Genomic DNA, 12,469 nt, shown 5'->3' on the forward strand with positions numbered 1-12,469 from the left:
TTAGTTTAACATTTTTTCTCCAGATCTGAAGTCTCCTATTTCTCCACATAGCAGATATATACATGCGCGGTAGCATTACGCATTCCCCCTCCCCAGCTTTACCCCTGCACCTTGACTCTGGGCTGAAGGGACCACCTTTAGGAACACGAGGGTATTTCAGTCTCCATGAGTAGGATTTTCAACCCTGGATACTTTAAGTTAGGCCCCATAACCCATATTTAGGCACAAAAGTAACTGGAGATGCCAAGTGCTCAGCACCTTTGAAAAAAAAAATCACACCATTTATTTAGGTGCCTCGGGTTAGATGCCCAGGTCTGAAAATTTTGACCAATGCCTACTCAAATCCTTAGCCTCTGTAATGAGACTGCCAATAAATCTTGACAGTAAGAATAGCGATGTGGACACCTACACACTGGAAACTAGAATGAGATAATCAACTCATTTCACATCGACCACACAGGAACTGAACTATTCTTTAATCATTTGCATAACTTCCCCCTGCCACTGCAAAAGTAATCACGAGACAACAACACAAAGGTAGTGACGGAGTGAAAAAGTGCTAAACTATTATATTAACTAAAAATTCTAAAAGTAAACAGATTTATAATCCTTCCACTTGCTAAGGACCCACTTTAAATTTTATACTCAATAAGATGTTCTATTTGTTGCTGTTTTACTTTGTCTTGCTAGTTGCTATATCATCTTCTTAGAAATATATTTTCATAATTAGAGACATCCACAATTTTCTCAGAAGCTGTCTCTGAACACAGCATTACCTGAAAGGATATGGTACAGCAGTACAAATGGTGTGTTTTTCACCCTGTTTCAACTTTTAAAAAATACATTTGTGTTGCTTTGAAAGGTTTTACTTCTACTGACATGGTGAAAATTAAAAGCCTGCCTTTGATCTGTGGTTTTGAATGGGCTTGACGTGTTAGCATTTTGCGTTGCATAACAAAAAGCCTATATAATACAGTGTGACATGTCAAGTTTGGGAATTCTGAAAAAGACTTGTTTCACTGAAAGCTTCAGCTAAAAAAAAAAGTCAGTTTTTAGTTTAACTACATTGCAGTACAAAAAATACAAAATGAGGAAGTTGGTTTCTCTTTTTTGCTTGTTGTGGGATTTTTTTTAAACTCTCTTTTCCCTATGGTGAATCTAATTTTGGCAATGTGTGTGGGATAGAGCATTAGTCTGCTATTTTAACATTCACATATCTGGAATTTTAAAGTAACTTTACTTAGCTCCATGAACTTTTTTTTTTTTAAAAAAAGGAGTGCATGGGGAATTACACCAGAAAGTTGCTAGAAATGTTGTGCAGCCTGCTCATGTCCATCCAAAGTATTTACATCTCTAAATACGACCAAGCATTATGATTAGTCAATCTCCATCTAATTATTCATTATAATTTAGTATTTTTACTAGTCCTTTCAGATAGGTACACACAGAGCTAGATTGAGGCTGGCCCTCTATGGATGGATGGAGTGGGTAGAAAAAGGAAAGGGAAGCAAGGATTCTTCTTTTACCATCTTTGCACTTTCATGGGGTTAAGCCACAATCTCTCAGGGCTAGTTTATATTATAAAGGCTATCCCCCTTGTGGAAACACAGCTTATACTAGCAAAAGGAGTTCTTTTGCCAGTACAGTTAAACTTTCTCCCCAAATAACAAGCTATACTGGCAAAAGCACTCCTTGTGCTGGTATAAGCTGTAGCTACATCGGGAGCTTTGCTGGCATAGTTATGTTGGTTGGGGTGTGATTCCCCCCCTCCCCCCATCCTGATATAGCTACGCTGGCAAAACTTTGTAGTGTAGACCTGACCTCAAGCATACAGCTAGTGGCACCAGCAATGATAGAGTCAGTCTATGGGCTTGTCTTCACTACCCGCCCGGATCGGCGGGTAGAAATCGATCTCTTGGGGATCGATTTATCGCGTCTCGTCGGGACGCGATAATCGATCTCCGAATCGACGCGCGTACTCCACCAGCCCAGGTAGGAGTAAGCGCCGTCGACAGGGGAGCCGCGATGGTCGATTTGCCGCCGTCCTCACAGCGGGGTAAGTCGGATCAGATACGTCGAATTCAGCTATGCTATTCCCGTAGCTGAATTTGTGTATCTGAAATCGATCCCCCCTCCCGTAGTGTAGACGTAGCCTATGTGTGCAGTTGCACTGGTTTAGCTTTAGGAGTTACTTTAAACTGGTTTAGTTAAACCAATGCAGAAGGCTCTGTGTGGATGCTTTTATTTAGGTTTAGACCATGTTTATTTCCAGTTTAGCTTAAGTTGATTAGGACTTGCAAATTGATTTTTTTACTGACTTAAGTTAAATTGAAACAGGAAAGTGTGAATCCAAAGTGTCCAAAATAAACCAAAATAAATGTGCCTCCACACAGGAATTTTCACTGGTTTAGCAGAACCACTTCATCTAAATCTATTTAATCAAACTAGTACACGACTGTGTATAGACAAGGCCCAGCTCTTCAGAAAGAAAGAGGGCAGGGGTTAAGACTTGATCCTCCATTGGCCAGGTATGAAGAGGAACACAGTCCAGCTTTTCAAAGGGTGGTGCCGCTGCTGCTCCAATATGCACTCCCCCCAGAGCCTTGTCCCGGGGCTCCTGCTGAATTGATGCCCTCCACCTATGTCCCACAACATGGCCAGTGGTTTTATGAACCATAATCTGGTGAACAATATCTAAAAGAGCCTTTGTGGATTTTGTTAGGAACACACTAAATACAAATATTTGGGTTGTTTCATTCTGCAGTGCATTAAGAATGTAAATGTTTTTCGTGAGTTTAGATTAATACTAGCAAAATATTCTAAATCATCCTTATGAAACCTGAAAGGAAGGATTGATCCCTGTAATGAAGGCTGCATCTGCTTAGCCACTCTCAGAAGAGTGGTTGGACAAAATATTTTAAACACATGTACAACATTCCATAAGCAATTATAGAGGGTGTGGTGGTAAAACAGCCTGCACAGTAATACAGAAAACACATTGATTTTTCCTGCACAATGTGGCTCCTATTAGGTACAGCACACTCAAATGTTTGCTGTGACATAAAGAACAAATAGGGTGGGTTAGAGTTTAACAGGAACTTGGTATACCACCAAGATACACTAAGCTTTTCCAAAAAGAGTCCTGGTTGTTCACTGCTAGAACATTAGGTCACTCAAAACTTGGGTATAGAAAAGTATTCTCAGCTTAACTTTCCAATGTGTCTCAATACACACATTGATCTGATCCATGCCCCAGTATGAAAGAAATCCCCTTTTTTTTTTCTGATCTAAAGGCAAATTATATGAAAGGAAATTTCTGATTATTTTAAGGTTTTTGAATATACCAATCTCCATAGTATCTAGGTCCGGAGACTACAGTACCTAAATATTAAGGGGGAGAATTTCAAAGGCACAAATGCCTTTGAAAAATCTCTCCCTATATTTTCCTTCCCAGAAGAACCATTAAAAAAAACCCAGCACTGAGCATCATGACAAGCTATAAGAAAAATAAAAAATTCTGAAATATTCCATTTCATGAGCTGCTTTATTCATTTTAAATAGAATTGTTCTCCAAAGATTTGTTTACATAAGATCAGACATACAGGGATACTGAAATAAAAACTACTGGTTAAGTGCAAATCAGTAAATTTAAAAAAAAAAAGAAATTGCCTCTTATAAATTTATGGCAAAATGAGGAAAAAAGATTAGTAAACTCAATTACTGTGCAGTAGCACTTCAAATATTGATTGGTTTCAGGAGAATCAGATCTTTAAACTGTAATTACACAAATGAATCTCTCACCTACTTGCTTGAGTGATCGTTTATTTGCTAGCCTACCTGATGTAAATATATACCAAAGAATCACACATTCAAATTAGATTCTTCAAAAGCCAGAGAAATGGCAATACAGCCCATGAAATTAAAATCGTGTACAGCGTCAAGGATTGATTTCACAGTTTGAGTATCAATGGGACGTATGATCATATACAGAAAGTATAGGTTTTATGTCAGAAGTATCACATTTATTAACATGCAAACAATACTAAGTAACAATAATGTTCCCAACATACTAATTATTATTCAGATAAATCAAGGCAGAATTGAAATAATTTATATTTCTAGTTACTCCATCATAAAAATTAGGTTCTTGGGATTCACCAGCTGAGAAGACCAATAGACGGCCACAAATGCTGCAGAAACAATTCTAGGATCTTCATGCGCCTTCTGCACATTTGTTTAGAGCAGGGATCATAGAATCAGAGAATATCAGGGTTAGAAGGGACCTCAGACAGTCATCTAGTCCAAACCCCTGCTCAAAGCAGGGCCAATCCCCAGACAGATTTTTGCCCCAGATCCCTAAATGGCCCCCTCAAGGATTGAACTCACAACCCAGGGTTTAGCAGGCCAATGCTCAAACCACTGAGTTATCCCTCCCCCCAAAGGATCAGCAACCTTTGGCATGCGGCCCACCACGGTAAGCACCCTGGTGGGCCGGGCCGGTTTGTTTACCTGCCACGTCCGCAGGTTTGGCCAATCGCGACTCCCACTGGCCATGGTTCACCGCTCCAGGCCAATGGGGGCTGCGGGAAGCGGCGGCCAGCACATCCTTCATCCCACGCCGCTTCCCACAGCCCTCATTGGCCTGGAGCGGTGAACCACGGCCAGTGGGAGCCGCGATCGGCCGAACCTGCGGACGCAGCAGGTAAACAAACCGGTCTGGCGCGCAAGGGTGTTTACCCTGGAGAGCCACGTGCCAGAGGTTGCTGATCCCTGGTTTAGAGTGTGATAAGGCCTGCAAAGTGCTGCATCCTCAGTCTCAGGACTGCCATTGTAATTGCTTGCTGTGATTCAAAGTACTGCTGACAAATGAACCATCCAATCTCTAGTGGACAGATGTTGTTCCGGTAAGAAAACGGTGTTTTCTGAGCACAGGACTGGCAGCCAGGAATACTGACCATCTCTAGTTTTGGGAAAGTCACTCTCTGGGCCCTGTATACGCCGTATGGAATGTGTAGAGGCCATAAAGGGGGTATAGACTGCCCTGGAAGATCACCCCTCTTTGCAGGGGAATTCTCAGACCAATATAGAGCTGGCATAACAGCTCTGCACAGGCTCCTCAGTCTGACCCTGACAAATGAGAGTGTGTTGGGGTCTAGAAGAGGCATGCGTGTCAAGCACTGCACTCTGGCTAGTCTGTATTGGTGACATGGCTCTTTATGGCATGCAACTTAGGGCAGACCTGGCATGCTGTAAATTGCATGGGTGGGGACAAGGTAGGGACTCTGAACTGGGACAGAATTAGGGAGTCATAAAAGTGGCTTTCCCATCCCATGTGGCATGCTACCTCCTCTCTTCCTCATGCCCAGCACAGGAAAGGGTGCTAAAGAACTTGTCCCTGTCTGTAAAATGGAAATCATAGTACTTCTTGACCTACTTCACACATTTAAGAAAAAAATCATTGACATTAAATCTTTCTCAATGCTTGCTACGGGAATGTTAGCTCAAATCCTGTGATGTGCTGCTGATATTTTAACAATGGGTTCCCACATCTTGCCCTGTGACGTGTGTGTTCTATAAAGAGGAGGGAGGAAGGACTGCACAATCTATTCGTTTGTTTCCCATTTAAACAAGAGTGCTGTGGAATGAGCCAGTGCCACATGGCAACAGACATATTAAGACTAATTTTACTGTACATACTGATAATGTAGCAGCATTCAGCTCCAATGAATTAATGGCGTGGGATGGAGTTCTCATAGGGAATTTGGGGACAGGCTCCCATGGGATTTCTTTTATAACACTTGGTGGAAAAAATATGTTCTTCAGAAACATATTTCTGAGCCCCAAGAATAAACCATCTCTGGTGGGGATGATTCAGCTGGGTCCAGAGAAGGGGTGAACATCATTTTAGGAACAGAGAACCCACCCCAATCTTCCCAGTCATTTGGTTGTCTAAAAAGTGACTCAAAGGAACTGCCTCTGACATATCACTGTTCAACACGCACCAGGGCAAGTTTTTCAAAGGTTGTAAAGACTCTTCTTATATTAGTGAAACACATATAGTGACGTCACATGCCAGGGGTTTTGGCCAGTACTTTAATAAGGACTGCTAGCATATTGCTGAGGGAATTACAGGATGCTGCAGTTGCCCTAGACTTTGAAATTGCAGGTATGCACGCTGCTGACAACTTAATTGACATTGAAACCAGGAATTGGGTATTTAGTGCTTTCTGAGTTATTCTAGGAGGAGGTAGTCATGTGCTGTTTTCTTTGGAACTCTTTTTCAATATTTGACTTGGGGGGGGCTTTCACTGAAATAAATGCCAGTTTTGTCTTTGACTTCAATCTATATTTGGTACTTAAATGGGCCTCATTACTGCAGTATTGGAGTGCCTCACAATCACAGCACCTCTGTGAGTTAGAGCAGTGCTATTATCACTATGTTACATATAATTAATACTCAAGTACGATTGCTAGATTAAGTAAACCTCAAGCTAGTTTTCCAATCATTTCATACAAAGCACCTCCTATTTCTGACCTCCTGGGTTTGTTTGTTTATTTGCATGCACAATGTTGTCGTGGAGAGATGAATGCCGACAAGAGAGCAGTGAGGCAACTTTTGTAGCTTGTGCTCTCGCCGGCTGAAAATACACCATTAAAATACATGCATGCTGTACCATTAAAGCTAGAGGGACATACTGGGACATGGATTTTTAGGTAGAATTTCCAACTGAAAGTGATTTGGCCCACAGACATGAAAAATAGTTATTTTCTATGTTGAAAACTATCTACAGAAAGAACAGTTAAAAATGTGATACAAAAACCAAAATACAAGTCATTAAAAAAAAGTAACGTTTGCCTGCCCCACACAATTACCAAATATCTCCATTTTCAAAGAATGTGGCAATAACTGCATAATGGTATCTGAGGTAACTGTTGGCATATACTAGCAGTTTAATTCTAATTGCAGGGGAGCACCAGTCCTGCTAGAAGAAGAAAGGTTAATTGATTGGTGTGGTTCTGGACTGGTGAATCACTTATTGAGTTTAAACAAACCATTATCTTAAATAAAAATGAAAGATGTTGACTTACCAACTCTAAGAATCTCCTCACTATCTGTCTTTGTTTTAAATTGGTCTCCCCATCCAGGTTAGCAGTTTCTATATGACACAGCCCATCAGGGTCACTTGAAGAGAGCAGCAATATGTCAGCAGGTATGATTTCATTACAACGAAGCTGAACAAAGTCGCCAACTTCTACTTCTTTCCAATATCTGTTCATATATTTCTTTTCATTCCTGACAAAGAGACATGTACAGGAAATACATCAAAACACTGACCAGGTAGGGATGTCTCAGTCTAGTCTGTTTGGATTTTAGGCTGGACCACAGAGTCTTTGTGAAAAATCACCAAGGTATTCTCAAATTCTCCCTCTTTAGAAAAATCAGATGATCTCTTCATCACCCTTTTTGTGGCTATGTGGCTGGATAACAATTATTAAGGGCTAGACCACAGGCTAGGCTGTGTGGTTTGTTGGTGGCATAAAAGAGAACAAGACACCTTCCTTTCAGCCTCTAAATGGCCTACCTACCTCCTGGGCATGAGTACATTGGGGTAAATAGGTTCCGTACACCCATTACTCCTACCCTTGACAGATGGGTTGGCCATGGCTCCTCCCCCATCGCAGTGCACCAATCAGTTCAGCTTAACCAGTGCAGAGGAGGGGGTTAGTTACCTGCTATTGATGAAGGCCAGTAATAGATTCGTACCCCACCTCCAGGGGCGAGGGTAGAACAGGAAAGGAATTGGCCAGGCCTCTCTGAGGCACAACTCCTTCCTTGCACTGTTCCTGAGGCACCACAGCTATGTGCCACCCTGTATCAGCCCAGTCTAGCCTTCAAAAGAAGCAATGAAAATATTTGCACACACTGTAATGCAAATATATAAAAAGTCAAACATCTTTGGGAATTACTCTTTAAAGAAATCCAGCATACAAGTGTTTTTCCTCTCCCCACTGACTACTAACAACTACTATGACTTATAAGGATGAACTTTGTGTGGTGCTGCATGTGAAACTTAGACCCAAGAGCCAAAAATACACAACCCAAATGAATTCCAGTAAAAAAAACACTAAGCTAGAGTCACCACGGCATCTCTGCTGAAAAACGCAGCCACAAATAGAGTGTGGGGAGAGGACATTCTTGTTTCCTTAACGTGGGCTTTTATAGTGACACATTAACTATAGTGACATCTGTTGTATACAGTAGTTAATAGTCTCTCTGCCCAGCCATTGTAAACCTTCTATTTTGCAGCTGAATTTCTTTGTCACTTCAAAGATTTATCTAGTTGAAACATTAACATATATGTTGTTAATCTAAATCTGCTCATTAAACCTCTCTATTTTTTTAAATGAGTTAATTGGTAACTTTTTTTTGTTAGGAGCAGGGGGAAAAAGAACAGGTGCCTGTTTAATTAACTCTAGTTAAAATAAAATGCTTTTAAAAAAGCATTAGTGTAAATTCTTCCCTTTGGTATTTTAAAAGAAATTTATTTTTAAAACAGCCAAGATATTAACTTTGCAAAACACCTACTGCAAATGGGAAATAGCTACTTTTGACACTTTCCTAAACTACCAGTATATTAAAACTTAATGAAATGACACAGCACAGTATCCTAGATGGTTGCCATTGTTGTTACATTGCAATTGGCACTGCCGTTGTTCTTCCTTGACACCACCTATGCCAACAGAACAGGATTCTGAAATGGAAAAAAGTTTGACATTTTGTGTACTTTACATGTATTCCTTAAAAATATGTTTTCTATATGAAGATCCTGAATAGATTTTTAACTAGATCAAAACACAGAAGACCTGGTAACTTTTAGAATTACTGTTAAAAATTATGACCCAGATTTTTTAAAGGAATCTAGGTATTGCTGCACTCAGGGATTGCAACATCTAACTGGTTCAGGAGCCTAAAATTCATTTTCAAAAGGGATTTAAGCATTAGGTGCCATCCCTTTTTAAAATAAGATTTAGGTTCCTAAATCCTAAGCACAGTGACACCTAAATACTTTTAAAAATCTGGACATATGTGTGACGGTACCTCCCATAAGGCTTTATGGAAATATGCTTAGAATGTGTTTTATGCTACAGATGCCATGTAACATATCTCAAAGGTTATGATCTACTGAATGTTTTAATCCTATTTGTATGCATGTATCATTTTTGTATTCGAAGTTATGAATGTTATGAATATTGGCTGTGTACTGGCTTGATTTCTAAATAATCTTAGTAGAGCATTTGGTCAGTTCCTGGAGAAAGGAATGTTGAAATTAAGTACCCAATCAAGAAACACTTAAAGGACAATGGATCTTGGAAGGCTCCAATCCACATAAGAAGTCTACTTGAGGACATTCAAGGTAGCATGTAAACAATGGATGCTACCTGTAAAAACTGTGAGTCATGCATGGACATGTGACCTCCTCAGGTGACTCCTAAACTCCATCTTGGAGCTGAACTTTGCATAGGAGTGAGGAGGGGGTCTCCACCCACAAGAGAAAGTCTATTTAAACCCCTGGGAGACTCCTCCATTTTGTCTTCAGCTGGCTAAAGAGAGAGCATCACCACCCCCCAGGATACTTGGAAGAAACTGGAACAAAGGGCAGTGACTGCAAGGAGTGTGAGTGATTGCTGGATCCAGGCTAAAAGGAGATTAGTCTGTAAAAGGGAGCATTCTGGAACTGGTGAGGATCTTATCTGTATTCAGTTTGATTTGACATAGATTTGCGCATTTTATTTTATTTTGCTTGGTGACTTACTTTGTTCTGTCTGTTACTACTTGGAATCACTTAAATCCTACTCTCTGTATTTAATAAAATCACTTTTTACTTATTAATTAACTCAGAGTATGTATTAATACCTGGGGGAGTAAACAACTGTGCATATCTCTATCAGTGTTATAGAGGGCGAACAATTTATGAGTTTACCCAGTATAAGCTTTATACAGGGTAAAACGGATTTATTTGGGTTTAGACCCCATTGGGAGTTGGGCATCTGAGTGTTAAAGACAGGAACACTTCTGTGAGCTGCTTTCAGGTAAACCTGCAGCTCTGGGGCAAGTAATTCAGACCCTGGGTCTTTGTTGGAGCAGACCGGAGTATCTGGCTCAGCAAGACAGGGTGCTGGAGTCCTGAGCTGGCAGGGAAAACAGGGGTAGAAGTAGTCCGAGCACATCAGGTGACAGCTCCCAGGGGGTTTCTGTGATCCAACCCGTCACACTATGTACCTAATTCATTGTTGTTTTGACTCCACTGGTGTCAGAGTTACTCAGCATCTATGTATTTATTTAACATACACATCAAACAATAAAATGTCAGGTAATGGGGCAGGGATGTATCTTTCTTAGCTGTCCCTTCCCTATGCCCAGTTTATAAGAGGAGGAATGAAAATTATGGTTGTATCCTCTTTTTAAATAAAGATCACTACAGATTAATAAGAGCTCTAAGTGTAAAACATGATAGCCTAACAAGGGCAGATAATTTTCACATTGGCTGTAGATATATTCCTTATTCCCTCCACGACCAGTCTGAAACTAGCATTTAACTTTTCCTACTAATGAGTATGAATTGCTTTGAAACCAAGAGTGCAGTAATGTAGTACAAATCACTGGATCACAGATCTGAAAGGTTTGTTAGCTATGCAAGCAGTAACTCAGAACACTTTCACATGTGACTGCTACTCTTGATCTTTTTAAATTTAACTGTGGAAGTGAATGAAGTTCAAATGCATTTGTAATCAGTGGTGCTATATAAGTGTTACAAGACTAAAAATGAGACATCAGTCCTGCAGGCTATAGTGCCTAACAACTTTTAATTAATTTATATTGTTTAAAAAGCATTGCATTTCAAGCATTTCCTAATCTCCCACACACTTGGCAACTATCACACCGGTACACTATCTGCCATAGGAAGGGAGATCTTGGACTAGAATGTCAAATGCCTTTTTAAGGATGGACGTACTGTAAGAGTGTTTGCACACATGCCAGGGACACAGAGTAGTTCCCCCTTAATTAGGAACAGAGGAACTGCCATATCAGGTCCATATAATCTAGTTCCTGCCTCTGACACCTTGTATTTAGCTGTGATACTCTGAGTACCTTTCCCAGACCTGAAGAGCTCTGTGTAGCTCAAAAGCTTGTCTTTTTCACCAACAGAAGTTGGTTCAATAAGAGATATTACCTCACCCACCTTGTCTCTCTAACGTATAGTGTCTACTCATAGCTCCAGTCTTTCTGAGAACCCCAGTTCAATCCCTCTTTTATATGAAAATCTTTCCATGCCTCTGAGAACACAGTATTCCAGGTGAGGGTGTACCATAGATTTCTACAAAGTGGCATTATAATATGTTGACATTGTCTTCCATTCATTTTTATACATTCTACCTTTAAAACAAACAAACAAAAATTACTACTGCACTTTGAAAGTCTATTTTTGACTGAGCTGTTCACAATAATGCCCAGGCCTTTTTCTTGAGCAGTTACAGTTAATTTAGAACATAGTAAGGTGGAAGTGTAGTTATTATTCCTTCTTATGTGTATTTGCAAACCATGTTTTTTTTTGCCATTGTACTGCCCATTTGTGAAATGGATAGGTGAAGTGTCTCCCTGTCTTCTCTACTGAATAGTCTAAATTGTGCATCATCTGCAAATTTTGCCACCTCTCTTTTCACTATTTCCCAGCTCATTAATGAATACATTAAATTAATTGTGCTAAAATAGATCTTGGGCCACCCTACTGCGACCTCCCATGTAACCCTCTGCCACACTGAAATCTGTCCGCACATTCCTGATGTGTTCTTATTTCATAGCCAGTTTCTAATCCATGACAATACTTATGCCTGTCACCCCTGACTTTAACAGCCTCTTGTGAGCCTTTGACAAATGTCAGATGGCTCTTGTTTAGCCACTATTTTTGACATGCATTATGGTCCTCACCCTCCAGCAACTGACTGACTCTAGCACTGCAGCTTCTTTTATATGGCCCTGCTGGGCCCTGATTGGCTGCTTCATGCAACCTCTCTGATTGGCTACTTCCTCCCACAGCCACTCTAGGCAGCCGGGACGATTTCTCTACTGCTCCTTTCTGGGATGGGGTGTAGTAGGACCCCGAAGCCTCCAGCTGGGGCCTCTGGGCCTAGCCCACCGCGTCACAAACACTAAGCATCCCCCTACGCAGACTTTATGTGGTCTGCAAAGTCTTGTGCAGGCCCTTAACACTTAATGTCACACCACCCCCATTCCAAGATCACCTGCTGGCTAGCTTTTGAAGCAACATTTGCCTTCACTTCAAAGGAGGTCAGATGCTTTAGGAGGTAGCAAACCAATCCCTAAAGGACAGGATAAAGGAGAGAAACAAAAACAAAAAACAAACCCACCAAGACACCACTTGGATCAGTGCTGGATACCAACCAATTT

The 12,469-nt window shown here is 40.7% G+C and overlaps 1 protein-coding gene across 1 annotated transcript in view; it reads right to left on the reverse strand.

The window, feature by feature from the left end:
* The window catches only part of LOC112116014 (probable phospholipid-transporting ATPase VA), a 141,429-nt gene that overhangs the window by 74,323 nt on the left and 54,637 nt on the right, over positions 1 to 12,469 (reverse strand). Inside the window, exon 2 of the mRNA XM_024213290.3 lies at positions 7,090 to 7,294. Coding sequence (XP_024069058.2) covers positions 7,090 to 7,294 — 205 coding nt within the window. The remainder of the gene's footprint in view (positions 1 to 7,089; positions 7,295 to 12,469) is intronic.

Source organism: Terrapene carolina, unplaced genomic scaffold (assembly GCF_002925995.2).
Source record: "Terrapene carolina triunguis isolate 2854851 unplaced genomic scaffold, T_m_triunguis-2.0 Scaffold25, whole genome shotgun sequence".
Lineage (NCBI taxonomy): Eukaryota > Metazoa > Chordata > Testudines > Emydidae > Terrapene > Terrapene triunguis.